Below are 20,528 nucleotides of genomic sequence, written 5' to 3'. Positions count from 1 at the left end.
GCGATCCTCTACAGCAGCTGCACTTCCACATCTAGTGTCTGCTCGTGTAATGTAAGCGGCAGGCAAATCTATTGTGTTGTTATTGGTCACAGAAGGATCATGGTACTGCTGTTGCAACAATATTAGCCATAATTACTCTTCTGTAATAAAAACTAAGATGTGAGGTGCAATCACCACAGTCTGTGAGAGAGCAGACGTGGGAGACTGACTGATTGTGACAAATGTGTCTGGCCTTGCTGAGCTCCCCTGAGATCACTGAGGCAAAGACCCAGCCAGAGAGTAGAGGAATTGCCCCACCGAGAGCCGCGTTGAGGCCACATTTCACATCCGTTGCAGCAGCCTATCAGGGGAAATCTAATAGGTTTGCCCTCATAGTAATCCTCTGGTATCCAACAAATCAAATCCTTACAGGTGAGAATAGGGTATCACAGTGTGGACAAGACATAGTATGAGTACTTAATCAATATCATGGGCCTACCAAGAGTCATTTGCTGCTAATATGTGTAGTCATGCTTGTGAATGAATGTCATGTTGCAATGCCAGGGGGGACTGGTGTATTTTCTATACTCTCTGGATAACAGTGGTATGTAGAGAGAGTGCCATGTTCAGCTATAACAGCACTGTCAAAGAAGGTTAATAAAAGAAATGATAACAATAAAAGAAAACCAGCAATTATAATATCTCAAAAACAGCTTCACAATCACACCTGAGTGCCTTCAAAAGTGTCCACATGAGCTCACATCAAACACACTTTTGAGGATCACATCACGATGGACAGTGACAGTTCAGTATTTAGCAGTGCATGAAAGTATTATTCAAATTATTATTCCCATTACTGCACCTCCAAAGAACACATGGAGCTGCAGTTAGTTAGTTTTGGAAATTATCAACCTCAGCAGCTGTTCTCAGGCAAAATTCCTAATATGGCCACTCAATATCTACCCAGACCCAAACAAGTGTCAAAGTAAATGACTAATGATGATAGTATTACATGGAACAGAAACATACAGTATCTAACCAAGAACAAAGTTTGGAAAGTTTTTTTTAATCTTTATCAAACCCTAACGAAAACAGCAAAAGGAGTGACTCACAGCTACATCTGTGACTGTCCTTTTCATCCTGTGAGTCACAACAACTTCAAAAGGTCAAATTGTATCCCTGCAAATAAAAAAGCTCTTTAGTTGCAAACCAACTGAAGTGTGGTTTGCTTTCATGGATTGTGTTTCATCACACAATCACACAATGTTGGGTAAGAAACCAGATTTAGGTCCATGTACTTTAGGACTCGCTTCGGACTGGCTAAACACATGTTTTTGCTCTATCAACATTAGCAGGGGCAGGATGAGGAGTGACTGTACAGTCACACTTAGACTAATTCCCCTATTCCTGCGAGGGCTGCAATGATGTACGAGGGGAATGAGACGAGAGGCACAGGTCGATTGGCCGACACTGTCACCATCACACCGTAATGAGATCTCACGGGGAGGGGAAAATAGAGGCCAATTCCTCTAACTCCCTGCTCGCATAATACTAATTGGCCAAAATAGGATGGAAGATGTAGGAAGTTTTAATGATATTATTAAAAAGTATAGAATTTCCTTACCTGCTTTTGACAGATTTCATCAGTGAATAAACTCAAACAGTAGCTATAGTATGATGGACAAGCTTGTCTATTTAAATTATCATGAGAAGGTAAGTGACACCTTTTAAATGACATGAATCTATGAATATAATTTGTCCTATATTATGGTCGGATTTCAATCTAAATTATAATAATAAACGAATGCTGTACAGTAAAAAAAATAAACGAATGCTGTACAGTAAAAATTATATATATATATATATATATATATATATATATATATATATATATATATATATATATATATATATATATATATATATATATATATATATATATATATATAAAAACTAATACATCGATGTATTGGTCTTGTATACAGCCAACACATCATTAAAAATTGTGCAAGAAACATCAAGATTTGGGGCATCTTTGCTGCTTCTGGTCCAAACATAGGCGCTCTGTTTGCCCTCATGAAGTTGCCAAGTTTCGCAGGTTACCTTACAGAATCATGTCAGGACCTTTATACACCAGATGAAGCTCAGCAGAAGCGGAATAATGCAGCAGCACGATGACTCTAAAGCCCAGACCTCAACCCAATAGACATGCTGTGGAATGGAACGCAGACATCCTAAGAATATGTCTGAGCTGAAGCAGGTCTGTAAGGAAGAGAACTGATCCTGAACGTTGTACATGAGTCATACACGGTTACAGGAAGTACTTGCTTGAAGTTACTGAAGGCAACCAGGTTTTCAGTTTCATTTTCTATTTACAGCAGATGTGAATTGTTTTATCTGTGTGTTCAACACAGACACAAAAACATATGCCGTACTTACATATTTACAAATCAATGTAGAACTTTTTTTTTTGTATTTTTATTACAATCATATTTTATTTAATCCTTGAGCTATACAAAGACCTTGGAAAATCAACTTTTAATATTAAATATTTAAATAAGAACTTAATATAAATCAAAACCCTGCTGTGTGTTCGCACAACCAGATGCCAAACTCTTGAATAAAGTCAACCCAGAGGTTTTGAGGCTGTTGTATAAGCCTATATTTGCCCATGGTTATGGAAAATGGATGGATTACTGGTTTGGATACCATTGATGTAAGGTTCAGGTCCCCACATACTTCTCACACATCTCATATTCCAGCAAGACCATAAGTGGAGTCTTTGATTCACATTAAGAACCTTCATTCTAAATCAAATCCATAATTCATATTTTAAAAATAGATGGAGACATTTGCCCTTTTAGCCGCTCTATTCCATCAGCTGCACACTGATGATGCTTTCTAGTGTGAAAAATGTGGAGCTAGTGCCACTTGTTGCCTATTTATCTGCATGTGTATGTGGGTTTTTGTGTAGCATCAGCCTGGAGACAATCCAGAGAGAGAAACGGTGTGAAAGACACTCTGCAAATTGCATTGATCTCCTCTAGACCTGCCTTCCAGCTGCCGCACATCCTAATGGCTGTGTTAAAGAGGGGTAGGAGGGTGAGAGAAATTTGACACACCTAATTCTTTTTCCTATGCCTGTCATTCTCCACCGCTACCTCCTTCCCCTCTTGCTCTCACTCTCAAACTATTACACATTTACACATAGATCCACCCACATCAGCAAATAACACCTCCCATAGCTAATCATTGGTATGACTGACACGCTTTCCCCTGTCCTGTCTTTCTAATTAAAACATTATTGGTTGTCACGGTAATGAGCAGCAGTGCAGATACAGAACATGACTAAATGAGTGAGAAATCATGGTGGAACATGGCAGGAGGGTCAAAATCAACCTTGTTTTGATTTTACCTCTGTTAAAGTAGTTGATAAATGTACCAAATATCTGTTAAGTCACTTGGCCAGTTATCAGTGTACCAGACAAGAACTAAAATTATGCATCAGTTTTTTAGAAAAATCAAAATACAACATACGAGAAATAAAATGACTTTTTAGAGGCTGCAGTGGACTCAGAATGGAAGTTTTCTGTAGCCTGCAGTCTCATCTGGTAATGTTGGCTCCCTCACACTGACTGATATCCCATGATGCGTAATATTTTGCTGGAGGTTTACTGAGATCATGTTTAAGTAGTCGGAAAAGTCAAAGCTTAATTAAGTTTACTGGTGCTTCCATCTCTTGAAACACAGCCAAACATGAGCATGCAGTTATGAAAATTACATGAAACGGCTTTTTGTCAGCTCATGGGATATCATTATTTACAAATTAAGCACCAGACATAAGTGGGGCTGCATATAAAACCTCTACTATTAGAGTACCAGCTGAACTGTGCGCTGAGTGCTTGGTGTTTTTCTTATTCTTGTTAATGTATTGCCTTTTAGAGGAAACGTGTAAAAAAGTACCAAAAAAACAAAAAAAAACATTCCTCAGTACAAAAATATTGCCACCACATGAGGTATTTAAAGACTAAATCTGATCTGAATCTGTTGTAGTATACTGTATCTGTTTGGGTTCAGTAACATTTTATCAGCATCTAATCTCACATCTACTCACTAAAAATGTAGTTTAATTTTTTTCATTTGCTTGTTTGTTCTTTTTTCCCCTTGATAATGAAGTTGTTAAACACAGTGCAACTTCCCCAGAATGGAAAATCATTTTAGTATAATAAAACAGCAATAAGTCACACTTGCTGTAAAAAATGAAGAGCACTGACTGCTGTAATCCAATAACATAACTGAGAGTTTATTAAAGCTGACATTTCTGAATTGATCAGCCAGTGAAAATATTTAGTTCTGGACAAAAGCCAACATGTATTGGCAAGACATCTGTATTGACTGTGACAAGCTCCTCAAACCAAGTAACAAGCATTAGGTTGCATAGTTCATGTAGGATGTTATAGCAACTGTTGAAGCTCACTTTACATGGCCAGCAGCCTGTTTTTAGACAAACTGGACAGTGCACTCTTTTAAAAGCTGGACTTTAACATGCAGTGCTTTGATGTAGGCAGTATTACAATCCTAAACATAACGTGTTGTGATATTGGCTTTAAAAGCACAATAAAATAAAACAATTCAATTATTTCTTAATTTAGTAAGTACGGTTTGTAGGGTAAAGTTTACATCACACAAACCTCCTTTAATGTGTAAAATAAAAAAAAAATATGGCAACCATTTCATACAAAGTCAAAATTCTATGAATCGGTCTATACTAAGAATAAAAGATTAAGTGAATTATTAGGATCAGAAACATTTAAACAATTGGAACATCTTTAAAACCGTGTCCCAGTGAAGTGTAAAACATGTTTTAGATATTCAGGCGATGCAGCAATATTTTATTCATGAAGTGTTACCTACATTACTTCTTAAAATATGATTTAATAAAGGATACATTACATAAAAACATTAATACTTACTGTGCTATGCTGAGTATCCCTTTCAGAATTTATTAATTTTATTTTATGATGGAACTTTTCCACTTTGATTTAATCTTTGATGGGCCCTGTTTTCATTTTCTGAAGATAATAGCAAACAACCCACTGCTTTTAGCTATTAGGCTGGAGAGTACTAAGGTTACAATAAAGCTCTATCCAGCCGGTTGAATGTGGGGTTCATTAAAGAGATATATTTTTGTATATATATTGTTCAGCCATTATATGCATACCAAACACAAATGCACAAATGGCGCTAAAGAATTTGTCATTCCTACCCTGCTTCCTTCCTCCATCTGTATGATACTGTAGGGTCAACCAGGCGAGGCATCTGGGTGTGGCTGCAGGTCAACAGGGAACAGGGCAAGTAGCAAGGGGGAGGTGGCACACTTGTAGAAAAACAGGCTAAAACTGGTCCGGAATCAATTTTCATCATCTTTGCAGCAGCTGCTGCCTGGTTAGGTGACATGAAGGAGGACTGAACCAGACTGACCATAATGTTATGGAGCAGAGGAAGGGCCACTATCAGAGGATGTGGGGGAAGGTCTGGGTGTGTACCTGTGTGTGTGTGTCTGTGCATCTGGGGCTGTTTAAAAGCAGGAACTTACCTTTGCAGATGGTGCCATTGCCCACGTAGCCTGGCTTGCAGGTACACAGGTGTCCTCGAATGGTGTTGGTGCAGATGGCATTCTCATCACACAAATTTTGCCCGCTGGCACACTCGTCATGCTCTGAGAGAGAGATAGGGAGAGAGACTCCAGTCAGAGAAGCGGTGTATGGAGTGTGAGTGTGTGAGTATGCGTGCGTGTGAAAGATGGGGAGAGGTCATTGGGAAAATGCTCATTTCTTTTTCAGCTGAGCAGCCATGGAAGCACGACTGATGAAAGGCCAGTCAACAAGCTAGTTGGCTGAGAATACAAGGCCACAGCTGAGCTTTTCTTCTGTCAACAGCCAGCTTTGTGAACATCCATGTTTCCAAACACCAGTTGTGCTTGGCACATTCAAAATAAAGTAAGTTACTGCAAACTATAACAAAGGCACAGCTGCTTTTTCTAGCCTACAGTAGTTTTCCTTTAAAACCATCATCAGGTGGTAGAGGCGTTAGGAGCAACAGCTGATACATACCAGGTGCGCTGGCTGATTGCTCAGTATCAGCATCAATTAGCCTAATGATGTTGGCTCAGATACCTGTGACTAGGGACACAACATCAATATATCGACACTTAGCAGTTGCGAAATCATGTAAACACGGTAAGATTTTCAGAAGCTTTAAGAGCACTAATTCCAGCGGCTTTATTGGTCAGTTACCTTATTTTAGTACTCCACCCAGTAACTAGATATCTACTGCAAACCTGCTCACAACTCTTTTTCTAAATAGTAAGAAAAGATCAATGTTTCTACAGTTTATTATTTTACAAAGTGGAATCTGTAAACATTGTGTTTGTGGTATCAGTGTGCAAAATGCAATTATAAATCAAAACTCTGACTAACTTACATGTAGGTATGTGTTATGTCAACTATAAAGTACAGTATTCTTTAGCCATCTCTACAGTATAATTTAAGAGAGGATAAAGCGTTTAATAGTTTATCATATTTTGGTTAGTGTAATATCTCACAATGGCTTCTGAAAGAAACAGAAATATCCGGTAACCTCTGGCATAGCCTTCCATTAAAGGTGATTATGGAACTGATGACAAACATTAGCTCTGCTGTCAAGTGCAACTTTGACATTTGCCTTTTATCCTTTAAATTAAAGTTAAGTAGTCTGTCAAAGGCTACATAAATTATATGACCATAAAAGTGAGAGATGCTTTTAAAAAGGATGCAAGGTCAGCATTGTGAAATATAGCCTCTTTTATTTAATTCATAAAATGCTGAGGAACATGCTCGTAGACAGTGATGTACAGTATGTGTGCCCACGTTCAGGGTCATGTCATGCTGTACATTATAAATACCATAAACTGCTCTGCTGCCTTTTTTCAATTTGCTGGTAGCTAAGACCAGCACAAAGATGGATTTTATATACTGTAGGCAATGTGTGATTAAGGTGCATGGAAAAACTTTAGCTTTGTCTTCTAGATGTTTACTAAAAATTCCTGACTTCACAATTATGTTTCTACTTAACTAAACTGCAAATTCAAATGTGGTTTCTTTTTACATAACATACAGGAGATAAAGGTAATAACAAACAAAAATAGCAATTTGCAAATGCCTTTATTATGCCAACATTATAAAATTTTGTATTTTACAGTACAACACTCAGCAACAGTGTGTTTAATAACTTTAAACAAATCCACAATCTTTTTCTAACCTTAAGCCGTTTCCCTTTTTTGCCTAAACTTAACATCATAAGGGATTTAAACAGTTAAACGGTTCTGTGGTGGTAAAGTCCTGTTTACTATATACATGCCACCCTGCCTGATCCACCTCCTTGTGATTCGCTTTCTGTGGGGCCTTTCGATAGTGTGGCCTTATCAGTAGATTCATACAATTATTTTAAATGACATAATTAAAGCAACATGTAATGATAACTAAGAATCTTAGTTGCTTATAAATGTTGGATTCTTTGCTTTTTGGCAGGATGCTTATAGATTTAAGTCTTCTTGTTGTTGACCATATCTTCAATTAGAATATCAAAGAGAAACACTTTTTATAGTACAGACTTTGACATATCACAAAAGAAAAAGCATAGGTGACACTAATATCGTTAACAATGACAAGTGTCCTTGCAAGACCTCACAGTGTGTCAGTGAACTGGCAAGAACAATGTCAGGACTCAAACTCAAAACTGCGCCAACCTGCTGCAGCTTGGTAATTACTGCAAAACCCAACATATTGCACATGACATGCTACATGTTCCAGTAATTAGGCCCAAGTTTGATTACCCTTAAAAGGATCCTCAGGGGCTGACCTGAGGCCACCACAACCCATTTTCCTATTAGACAAAATAGGAAATAAGATTCATGCATTTTTAAATAACATAATTATGACGACATAAAATAATGATTATGAATATCTCTAGCTTTTAAATATGGGGCTAATTGGTTCTTGGCAACGTGTTTATTGATTTAAGTCTGCCTTGCTGAGCTAGTATCTAAAATTAATGCATTTTCAATTGGAATCTTAATTGATTTAAGATAATAAATAATACATTAAAAGGCACCCACTGACGATGCCATGGTGGGGACTACAACACAGCTGCTCTGCTAAAGAATTTTTATATCAAACCATAAACTGTGTTTTAAGTGCCATTCAGGACCTGGCCTGAGGCTTCCTCCACCCACAAGATACACACACACAAAAAACACAAATATGCAAAAGCTTTGGTGGGATTCATGACTGATACATTTCTCCTAATTAATGAGTGGTGCTCGCGTAGCCTCACAGAGAAATTATTTAGCTGTTCTCTTCCTTATAATTTCCTCTGCATGTTGAACTATAATGTTAAAGTGAATGTCAACAGTGCTGTTGTGATGTGTATGAGTTTATGTGAAGGGATATAAAAAATAGGCTAATACAGTAATAGAGAAAAAGTAAAATGATTACATTCTCGATGAGCTAATGGCTGCTTGTTAGCTCTTGTATCATTTAAAAATATATTGTATATTGTCATTGGTTTTTCAATGCCCAGCTTGATGTTTTTTGTATTTTTTTTAAATTGTCCAAACTGTCCAAAAGTAGAAAGTGCAATGGACAAAAGGGGGAAAAAAAACACAAAGATAAAGACTCATATATCCGACAACAGAAATGTAATTTCTGTCACTGTAGGTTTGTGTGAGATTAATTTCTGTCCAGACTGCCTTGTAATAACTTGTAAGTCAGACTAAGTTTATGTACTCTATGTACAGCACCTGTGTCCTGAATTGTCTATTCAGACTTCGAGTCTATTTGCTTCTGTCTCCTGTGTGCAACTACTGTATGTGCACCGTACGCTACTGTACACCGAACTTTGAGTTCTGCCAGAACATGTCTGATTGCACTGCAGTTCTGTGGTATCCGGTGTAACAGATGCTGAAGCTGCTGTTGCTGTGGAGTCTTCTTCCTCTATACAGCTGGGGTGGACTAACTAATCATCAACCATATCAACTTTAACTTTACCCATCACAAACAGAACAAATCATCTAGTGTACACTATGTGACCCAACTCTAAATGAACTGGGATTAGTGTGTTGGCAGATTTTTTTTAAACAGCTCAATGCGTACAGGCTATAAACTCCCTCATTTTATTTTCCCGCACTTCCAAATGGCCACAAGACTGGTGCCAGATGTCCTGACCAGCACTGATGGCTCATAAACCCACCAGATAAATAGGTAGATATTGTACTTGAAGAATGTAAAAAAGGGTGTAAATGTGTTTGAGAGTGACACTGTTGCCTGTTATGCTAATGACTGTATAAGAAGTGCTATCATTTTAGATTTGAATGCTGCAACCATTGTTGTGGCCAAAGTCTATGTGATAAATGTGCTGTCATATTATATGGGTGGAGCATAGGTCTATTTGATGAAATGATTAAATGTCGAAAAGAAATGTGCTTAATGCAGCTTCAATATAACATTTATTACTTTTTTCTTTTTTTATCTAACAATCACTGGAGGAACTGAATTTTACTGTACTTCTACATTTGTGTCAAAATTAGCAGCGCTAGCTGTTGTCAGCGGGCGGACTGAAAAATAAATTACAGCTCTGGCAGCGTAATAAATGGAACGCAATAACCATTAGAGATTGATAAGATCTACCAGTTAGAGTATCCAATGGGTGATTTTCTCTTCTACAACACAATAACATAACCCAGAGATGAATGATTGTGTCACTAAAAAAGTTATTACAGTAGTAAGCTAACTGATTCCCCAGGAGATGACAGTGCCTGTTTCTGTCCGCTTCAGTCTAATTAGTGATGATTACACAGTGATGCAGTGTCAGGTCTGACCATGCTGAGGTCACCCCCCTCCCCGAAGTGCTGAGATAATCACGTGTAATGTATTATCATCAGAACCATGGACAGAGGACGACACACTCACTGTGGCTCCTACACTGTAATGGGAAGATGGGAGGCATCACTGAGGTTGGAAGTGGATTTCTCTATTTCACGGAAGTACTTGGACAAATCAAATCCTTCTCATTGCTAAATGCAGGTTAGATATCGAGCTGTATCTGAACTCACTTTCCTTCAATCATTTATTGTTTACTACAGGGTTAACTACAGTTGACCTGAGACCTTAATACACTGCAACCAGAAAAATAAAAAAATTAAAAAAACTAATGCAAATAGGCAAAAAAACAGCAAATTAAGAAATTAGCATCACTCTTTGACAATACAAACCTCACATATGAAAGAAAATGTTGGAAATAGAGAAACACAATCAAATCACCACCATTACAATACACACCTCACAAAACTGTATTTATGTGTGTAATTTAGCTGCATATACAGTATGCTATGCTAAAGAAACTGGGTTGCTTCGTTACACTTTTGGCCATTGGACTTTTTAGGAAAATGCTCAGATTAATATTTTTTGAGGTACTTATGATGCATTTTACAGTCTTCACATTTATATTTAAAAGGTTTTTGTATGCCATAATTACAGATTTCTGGACTGTTGTTCTCTCTGTAATTTGTTGTGTGTATAAAAAACAAACTTACTAGCTACATTTATTGATAATGTTATTCACATTGGTAACTTAAGTATCTGTGATGCAGTGTAAAGTCAATGTAGTCTGTGCCAAAGACAACATTTTGTAGATTGCATTATTCATGATTCAATATGGTGTTTGAACATATGTCACAAAACATTTTTATTACTCAAAAAAAAAAAAAAAGAATGTGATAATTACTTATGAAAACACAAGCAAATTACCTGTAAATATGTCTCACTTACACCCTTACTAGTCCCTATTATTAGACAAATTTGGTTTTCTAACTCTTGGTGCCAGCCAATTAGAATCATTACATTTTATAAATGGCTCAAGTTTTAATAAAAGCAAGAGACAACAAAACCGTACACAGCTATATCCTCATCATTCTGAAAAGATGCAAGGCAGGAACGGGCAGATGTTAATTTAAAAAAATCTTCTAGTGCACTCAAGGGATATATATATACCTAGATATTTATAAATTAGAGATCTGCATATCCCTTGGGTACACCAGAAAGTTTGTTATTGAATTATTAGTAAAAGCAGTCATGCAAAAGATAAGGGCTGAAATAATCAGTCATTTGACACAAAAACGCCAAAAGTTCTGTGCTTCTTGCAGCTCAAGTTTGAATAATTTTGGGTTTTCTTTGTCAGACTGGAGGTAACTGGGTTTTGCACTCTTGGTCAGACTTTTTCCCTAGTGCCCAGAACCTCTTTTTCAGATCATCTCTAAAACTTATAAAAAGAGACCGACTATGTGTATAATTGGATCTATGAGCAAAACCAACACCTCATGATTCACTTTTACTTTGCATAATAAATTTCTAAAGCATGCCCTCGTCTGTTAAGCACCTACCATGCTCCCATTCAGTAAAATCAAGCAGAACACTTCAGTAATGTAAAATTTAATGACCAGTAACAAGCCCATAAAAAAGAACAGAGCACGGCAGAATTTTCCAAGGATTTTTTCTGTCTTTTATTTGCCATCGCAAAGTCGTCATGCTTGCTGTCTGTCTCAGCCTTGCTACTCACCTTGACGTAATGTGAACTCAGCAGTGATCTGTTCTGTGTCACATGGGAAAAAATATTGACTGGCTATCAAAGTATTTAGCCTGAAGGGCCGCCATCAAATTTGAGAGAGATGAGAATTTCTTTAGATTTTCCTGCAGTAATCTACCCTGGGTGGCAAAAAAAAAAGTATTTAACCCATTGGAATGATAAATTTCTAAAAAGCACAATGACACTACATAACAGCAATTTTATGGAAAAAATATTTTATAAAACTGATTGTTTGGGAAAAAACATGCATTACTATACTGTATATGTTGTAAAAAGGCCACTGCATAACAACATGAATCATCATCTTCACAGTGAACAGGTATGTTCAGTCAATACCCATTTTCAAACTGGAGGAACGTCTTCGTCCTTATCAGAACAATTAGCAAAGGTCAAGACTGCAGCAAGTAGAAATGATAATAGTGCTTAAAATGCCATTTTGAGAAGCCTTTTTTAGCTCCTACTGAGTTGGAATTTTCTCAGCAAAATAAACTCTGTGAGTGATGTATTTGTATGCTGATTGCTCTTCTATTATCTATCCTGCTATTATACAACTGTACGGACAGTTTCCACGTGAGGAAGTAACAATCTAGATAAAGAAGAAGATGTGAGTTTATCCAAATTTTTGGTAAATTCGATCTGATCTTTTTTGCACAGTTAAATCTGTTAGATCTGCTCTGCCAGGTGAGATCACGGTCATCTTAGCAGCCCATACAATAGCTTCAGAGAGGACTGACTGTAAGGGTAGTTCTCCCTCGGGGAGAACAGCCAGTGCTGTGGTCAGAGTGAAGTGTTTGATCCACACTCAAGGCTGTTATAATTTTTGACCTCCCATTATGGACTGCTAGTTTTGATATTAAATGCAAACAGAAAAGGAGCCCTTTAAGGTTTGTAGTTCTTGGGAAAGCTCCCTAGTGGGTGATCCCTAGAAGTAATTCACTGGAACAGTTTGGTCAGGAAAAAGCTGAAGATTGTGGTAGACAACTGGTATCTTTCCAGCTTATGAATGACTGTAAACACCTGACCCAGGTAACCAGTAATGGGGAGGGCAGAAAACAAGCAAGGCAGAAGGACTAGGGTTGAGAACCCCTGTACTACAGGATACAATCAGGGTGGCAGACTGCCAGCTGAAACTCAGTGTAGATTGGGAGATGCAGCAGAATAATGAACATGAATTACTGCAGAAGAGAATGGCCTTTTAGAGCAGCTATATCAGAGCCCAAACCTTGACCTGATAGAGTTGCTGACAGGATAAAAAATCTGTGCAAAAGATTGACATACTTTTGTTTGCAACTGTAAGCATTTCCATTTTCAAGTATTTCGTGTCTGACTTTGAGACGAGGAGGGTGAACCTCGATGAAAAACTTTTATAAGCAGACCGTCAGCACTGCTGTTAGTGCTGTTGAGTGAGTCTGTGTCACCTGAGGCTTAAAACCACCTCTCTATAAGTTATGGAGCATATTTCTATTAAAGAAATATTTAAAAAATGTTGCATACTGATACTTTAAGCACATAGTTTTGTGTTTTCTTAACCTTAGCTGCATCCATAATCCATTACCAGATTTTTCACCCACTTAAGGGCAGCGTGAACATGCTCACAACCCTGAGAAATTATCCTCATATGATGTACTGTAAAATTGTTAAGTAATAAGTGTTAGCTACCAGTTTCCCATTTAAACATCCAGCTGATATGGAGCATACATCAATCCATTATATTAACCGCTTCTCCTGCTCAGGGTCGTGGGGGGACTGGAGCCTATCCCAGCTGTCATCCAGCTGTCATACACCCTGGACAGAGATATGGAGCAACATTCGTGTTAGTTTTGGAGTTGTGTGGCTATCTGATGAATGTAAGGCACAAAAGGCCTTTGTTGTTGCTGTGAAGACAGAAATGATGCTGACAGAAACAGATGCTGTGACTGTACTGCTCAAACATAAATAGCAACATCAGATTCAAATCACAACTTTTTCTTTACATTTATGTAGCACTTTTGCTTTTGCTTTACAATATGCTTCTAATTCACCTATGCATCAAAACACACACCGCACACACACCGCACACACACACACACACAATTATAGGTAATTGGATTTATAAGGATTTAAAGTTTTCATATCGGAAGAAGCAGTGATAATACAGAAGTTCTTTATATGCAATGAAATCAAGCAAAGAAGCAGAGGCAGTGACACCAGACGAGAAATCCTTCAGGATGCTAAGTGTGTGTTTCAATTGCATGTTATTAATAATATGAAGTACTAAAGACCTCGCACTTTAAAACACAAGTACTTCTCATTAAGCTGCAAATATGTTAATTTCTATCATGTATTCCAGACACTGCTTTAGTGGCATTAGCATTTGATCTGGTTTATGTTGTCGTGACCACCCTGTTCACATCCTCTGTGTGCAGCAGCTCAGACCCAGCGAGATAATTTAATATATTTACCAAATATACATCTCAAGGCAATGAAGATGCTTAGGCTACAATTGAATAAACATTCATTCCAAAGCCACACAGCATTATTTTTTATAAATATTGTTTTCACGTGTATCAACTGAGGGGAACACTAAGATTATAGCTCAAAGAAGAGACAGAGGAGGGTAACATGAGAACAAACATTACTCTTGATGGTTGTACACTCTGCCGGTGAAGAGGAAGAAACATTTCTTACATCAAACCTATGTGAGGAAGCTAAATAAAAAAACCAGTGTCTCTGTGAAAAATATAAATGGCTGAAGATGAGGACCAAATAAAACTTCTCTGCCTCCTTCCCAAGGTGTGTTCGATGGGCTTATTAAACTGGTACAGAGCCAGTCTGACTCAATGACCTCCATTTATTGAAGTTTATGTATATACAGAGGTCAGTGTGGGTTTCCAGGCACGTCACATTTGGGATCCATATTCATTATAATGGGATTCGATGTAAATGTCATTAAACATATGTGTTTTGGGGAAGATGCGGCATTTCTAGTACACATGAAATTAACGTTTATCTTCTTTAAGTCAGTCATACAGCATACACTAATGAGTTACAGTACCTGTTACAATCTTCAGACTATTCCAAATACAGGATAACTATTATGTGTTTAAGTCTTTCAAAAGATGCAGGAAACTTAGCCTTCTTCCTTAATTGTAACATTTCTTAGCTGGTTGAGCCACTAAGAGAAATAGGCAGTCACTGAGGTCTTTAAGATTAAATACTCGGTTGGCTTCAAAGTCTGCCAGTCAAATTGTCTGCAAAGCTGCAGGATCTAATAAAAGAGGCATTCATTTTAGGCATGAGATAAACCTGCTATTGAAGGTTTTCTTTACAGAACAAAGGAAATCAAACCTCCTATCCCAGCAGTTTAATCTAAACTGTGAACCGTATCTGAGCCTGCTAAATGCAAAAAAAAAAGGAAGAAAACAAGAAACAAAACAAACCAAAAAAACAACAAACAAACAAACAAAAAAATTATCCCTCTAAAACTCAGAGATCATAAAATAAGTGGGGAGCAGATAACTATTTCCTTTACGTATGACAGACAACACAAACTGAAATCAGACATCATAATAAATTTCCACGGGTTAAAACGCTTGACCTTTGCTTGCATGGCATCGTAAAGATAAATAAGGATAAACAGTAGCATCATCTACACATCTACACATGCATCCACATTTTGTTCTACTTTATAAATGCCCTTTCTAGTCAGTAAACCTGTTCCAATATCCCAGAACTAACTGTCTGGAACATCTTTACAAATAAACATATATAGCCTGTGGCCTCAATGGATGTGTTCTAGCAGTTTGCATTTGTCTGATTGATTTTTTGTAGGTAGTAAATGTTTTGCAAGCACTACCTACCACTGTTAACATTAGAATCTGAGGAAAGATGCAGGAGTTATTGCTGCTGATTATTTGGAGCTATTTAGCATTACAGGCAGAAATGACACTATCAGAACATTAATAAGAATTAATTAGACTGTAGCCTTAAAATAATCATGATCAGAGCTGTAAAAGGCAAAAGCACACACCCACTTTTTAGGTAGTGTGATTATCTGTGAAGTGATTCATTTTAGTTTTTTTAATTAACAAAAGGAAGAAAAAAAATGTTGAAGAGCTTGAACACTAATTTCAAGTATATTCTGAAAGCATCACACCAGTTTGATCTCAAGGAAGTTCAGTGTTTTGTGCTCAAGAGATAATGACAGAAAATCCTTGGAATTATACAGAATACACATAATCAGTTCTGAATTACATTTACTTAATATAGTCCTACCAAATCTTATTTGAACCTGGTCTAACCATGAGCTGTGAATTTATCTGGGCTGCATAAACATGGTTGTGGCAACAGTTCTGTAGCATTTTGAGAAGGTGAGGTATACTCGACCCTCACTCTTCCTGCAGGCTCTTTTCTCTCCTCTGTCCAGAACTGCCTGCCAGCATCCACAGAGGTGAAATCAAGTGGAACCACAATTACTGCAGCCTCCCATTGTTTACCGGGTGCTGTCTTCGCAAAGGACAGACTACTCCACAAAGCAGGAGAGAGAAATAGAGATGAGGCTGAAAGTGTCCAAACCGAAAGGTGATACATGACGTGTTGGGAAAAAGTCCTATAGGTGACATTTTATTTGTCTGAGGAATGAGCTGATCACATTGTGATACCGAGAATACATTTGTATTGAGTATGTGGTGCCTATGGTGATGTACATTTGTGGGTGGATGAAGCTCCGACAAGCTGCCTAAAGATTCATACACTAAACACACACACAGCAGCCTAAAAAGGTATGAACAAACAAATTACTGCCAGCAGTGATTTTATAAAACATTTCTTCTGCAGTCGCTGTGTCTTATCTGTGTTCTGCTGGCCTGTCACAATTCAGCTGACTTCTCTATGTCTGACTAAGGACAGGTATTGATGTCACCCTATAGTCACTAACCTCTAAGTGACAACCGTGGAACAGTTAGATCATGCATTTTACATTCACGCGAAAGCCTCTATACACAGACAAACACAAAAACCCTTTCTACGTACAAAGAAATTAGGTAAATTAATGGAAAATTAAATTCACACCCAAATAGTTATTAAAGACTAGATTCTGATATACTGTTAAACCTGTGTCCTCCATGATGCCCTGTACACCTGAAACCTTCTTCGATGCTTTCTCCTTTCCTCAAACTTTTTACCAACAAAAATGTAGCAATAATACAAAGAGGCAGACAATAAATTCAGGTGCCTACTGTAAGTGACGGTCTCTAAACTAAAGCATTAGATTTAAAAATGTATAAACTGCAGTATAAAGACAAAAGAACACTGTAAACAACTGTGGAAAAACATTCCTGAAAAGCAGGCGCAAGAACATTAACAAGTCATTGAATGATGAAATATGGCACATGTGTAAATCCATGCAAAGAAGGGGACAAGTGAGGGGGACACCCATGTAAGAGGTACAAACTTCTGTTCTTACAATTGTTGTCTGAAGTCTTCACCAGCCTAACATCTAGTGTGATGGTCAAAGTGCTCAATTTTCGGTCTTGGACCATAGAATCCTCTTACAGTTCACTTCAGTCTCTCACTTGCCTTCTGACAAAGTCTGGCGAAGAACATGAGCAGAGTGCAGGATAGTGTATTCCCTTAGGCTCTGTTCAGGGTATTGTTATTTTCCATTCTTTACAATATACTTTGGCTTTAGAAGTTAGACCCTTTCACTTTTTACACACTTGTAGGTTTAATGTTAATTTTGAACTGTTACTGTACATCCAGTACATTTTATTCAGAAATTAAAATACACTATATTGTATCTGTCAGGAAACTAAATATCTGGCTACATTTGAATCTGGCCACAGTTTTCACCCAATATATACCCTTTTATTTGCTAATTCAATGCTCCAACATCCCATAAATACCATTGTTTAAATGCAAACTGGCATCTGCAGTGTTGGTGTGTCCTGCTCTGCACAGAGACAACAATATCATTACCAAAAATTATCTTTCAATAAAAAAATAACAATACTGAGCCAAACACAATATGCCAATTACAGTAGCTAATGGGCATTCGTGTTAGTGTTGTAAAATATGAGCAATCATTTTACTGTGAACATCAACTGCTTTACATTCGTGTGAAGGATCTAAAGCCCCCAAGAAGAAGCTGAAGGAGAAGCAGGAAGAGGAAAAGGACACACAGAGAGTATTTATCTTTCCCAGCAGATGTAGAGAGTGCTCCTTGGGCACTCAGTCAACCGCCAGGACAGTTTACATGCTGCAAAATAGATTGATTGTCCATGGATCCCTGTCCCTGCGTGGCTGCCAACTCTGAGCTAATTAAAGAATGTTTCTCCTGAGAAAGCACTGAGCAGCAACCAAGCACATCCTATTCACTCTTAAAAAAACATGCTACTCCAAACCCCCCTAAGAAAAAAAAAAAAACACTGTACAGCAGCTATGCCAGAACAGGTGTCACTGACATACACTTGGGCAAAACATGCATTATGTTGTTAAAGTAGGTAATTTGTGTTGGTGACACTGTTTCTATACTTTGCTCTGACATTCACATATGAGAAGGTCAGGGATGTAGAAGAGGCAGAATGCAGTATTTTTAATGTGAATATTTATGGCAGATGAGCCATTAAATAGTTGAATGGCTGCAATCACCCATTCTTGTTCGACCATACCCTGATTCTCCCACCCTTTAAAAGGACACTGGGGTATTCACCAATCAGTTTGCATTCATGTCTCTGGACAGTTTTTTTTAAGAACAAAAGAGTTAGCACCATAGCTGGAGACACGTGTGGCAAGCAGCTGACGGCAGCTACCATTTTCTAACGTGTTTAGGAATCATTGAACACTGATAAGGGCCAGAGTGAAAACAACAGCAAATGTCAGTGCAGTAGAAGAGTCACCATGTAGCAGACAACTTCATTAATTCACGTATTTTGTTTTCATCAGCACAGGAATCTTAACTTGAAATGTAACTATGTACATTTAAATAGGAGCACACCAGCGAAAAAGAAGAAGAGACGCCAAGGTTAAGAAGCATAGCAGCAGAATAAAAAAGGGCAAAACAAAATTGGTATTTGATTTAATTTTAACTGGTCCTTTAGAATATGCCTAGATCATAGCTATTGGTAATCTTTAGGAGCAGCTCAGGAAATTTAATACAGAGGTACTTTAATTTTATGGTTGTGAAATAAATAAACATCCATGCAAAAGCAATAACAATAAAATTAAGTTATATTTATAGTGTGAAACATGTTTTATAGTTTTGTTGATAATACATGCTATTACAGTACTTGTATCACACTATTACAATGTGATAATGGTATATTTACTGTAAGATTTTTCTATGTACATTGTCGCAAAGATGAAACACCCTATGTCCTGATGTTTACCACAGCTGAACTCTGAAGTGCAAATTGGTAAATGTCATAACTGTGACAACACTGTTTTAATTGTGATATAACCCACAATATAAATTTCATGTCTGAGCCAAGAGATGAATTCAGCCTCATCAGTGGCTCTTTGGTGTTGTACATATAGGCAGAGTGTAGCTTTCAGCTACTGGAAATGCTAATATGCTGACAATAACAATGTCAATGTGCTGATTAGCACTTAATGTTTGACACCCTTTAACACATCATTACAAGCTAAAGCTCGAGGGAATGCAGAAGTCTGGCCATGCAAGAAATTGGACAAAGAAAACTTGGATCTGATGAGGCTACATGCAAAAGTAGGGGATCACTGAAAATCATTATATTTCACAAAATAATGGATGAAAGTTACCCAGAGGATGAATTTTATTGAAATTCCACCAATCAGTGTCCATCTATTCATTGTTACATCAATGCGCTTTGAACCAAAAACGTGCTTGTTTAGCAGATAGTGCTGAGTGAAAAGGCAAAGTAGCCGGGATTATGGATTTACCCTCTGCCTCTGATAAAACTCTGTACCAAAACTTTAATTATTCATTTAATGTAAAAGTTCAGTCTGCACCAAAGCTCTCCACCTAGCAGGTAACACTGCCATGCCTACAGTATGAATAGATCGGCTAACATGGAATGGAAAGACTGAACGCTGTACACCCGTAAACACACTGACACAGTAAACCTTTCCAGCCCATTTCGGAAAACTGCCAAACAGCTTCCAGCGACATTATACATTGGATCAGAAATTTTATTTAGTTCAGCAGATTTTTTTACTTTACAAAAAGAGGAGCTAACTATCAGTTTGAGCTGACAGCAGGTTCTGACCCCAGAGCTGATGTGTTGGCCATTATGTTCTAAGACCTAGTGATGCAGTGTTGTGTTTGCATGCATGTAGAAATACCGGTGCAGGAGTATTGGTCCACTCTGATGAAGCCTGGCAGACAGTCACAGCGATGGCTGCCGGGCAGGTTGACACACACCGTGTTCGACTGACAGTAATGCATCTGGGTGGCACATTCATCAATATCTGTGGACAAACAAAGCAGATACAGAACCGTGGATTAACAAGTATATACATTTCAGTGTTTCCAGAAACAAACGAGATGTTGAGGAGACTCGGAGAGCAGAGGAAGGGAGAGGACAGGCAAACAAAGATGTCGAAAGGATCAGAGAAAGCAGATTAAATAAGGAAAGACACACTCCAGAGGATAGAGGAGATCAGTGAGAGCTGCATCCTTCGTGATGTCTATAATGTTCAGATAATGTCACGATACATTACAGCCTCTCTTCATACACAGAATGGCTCTTTTCCTAATGTAGCTTGAAAAACACTGTATGAGCATTGAAACATGGAGCTCAGGGAGGCATTAACCAAGCAGGATGATTGCTAATGAAACACACAAGGGAGGTGTTATGAGGCACGCTATATGTGGAGTAAAGCATATTTATGTGGACATGAGCAGCAGCAGAGAA

At 37.8% G+C, this 20,528-nt stretch overlaps 1 protein-coding gene across 3 annotated transcripts in view; it reads right to left on the bottom strand.

Annotated features, from left to right (window-relative positions):
* The window catches only part of LOC137116597 (protein kinase C-binding protein NELL1-like), a 206,590-nt gene that overhangs the window by 46,965 nt on the left and 139,097 nt on the right, over positions 1-20,528 (bottom strand). For all 3 annotated transcript variants that reach the window (XM_067495587.1, XM_067495590.1, XM_067495589.1), the window contains 2 exons: positions 19,957-20,082; positions 5,576-5,698 (listed from right to left, as the gene is read on the bottom strand). In XM_067495587.1, coding sequence (XP_067351688.1) covers positions 5,576-5,698; positions 19,957-20,082 — 249 coding nt within the window. The remainder of the gene's footprint in view (positions 1-5,575; positions 5,699-19,956; positions 20,083-20,528) is intronic.

The sequence above is a fragment of the Channa argus genome, chromosome 2 (assembly GCF_033026475.1).
Source record: "Channa argus isolate prfri chromosome 2, Channa argus male v1.0, whole genome shotgun sequence".
Classification (NCBI taxonomy): Eukaryota; Metazoa; Chordata; class Actinopteri; order Anabantiformes; family Channidae; genus Channa; species Channa argus.
The sequence above is the reverse complement of the archived record's forward strand: the minus strand, read 5'-3'. Positions and strand labels throughout refer to the sequence as shown.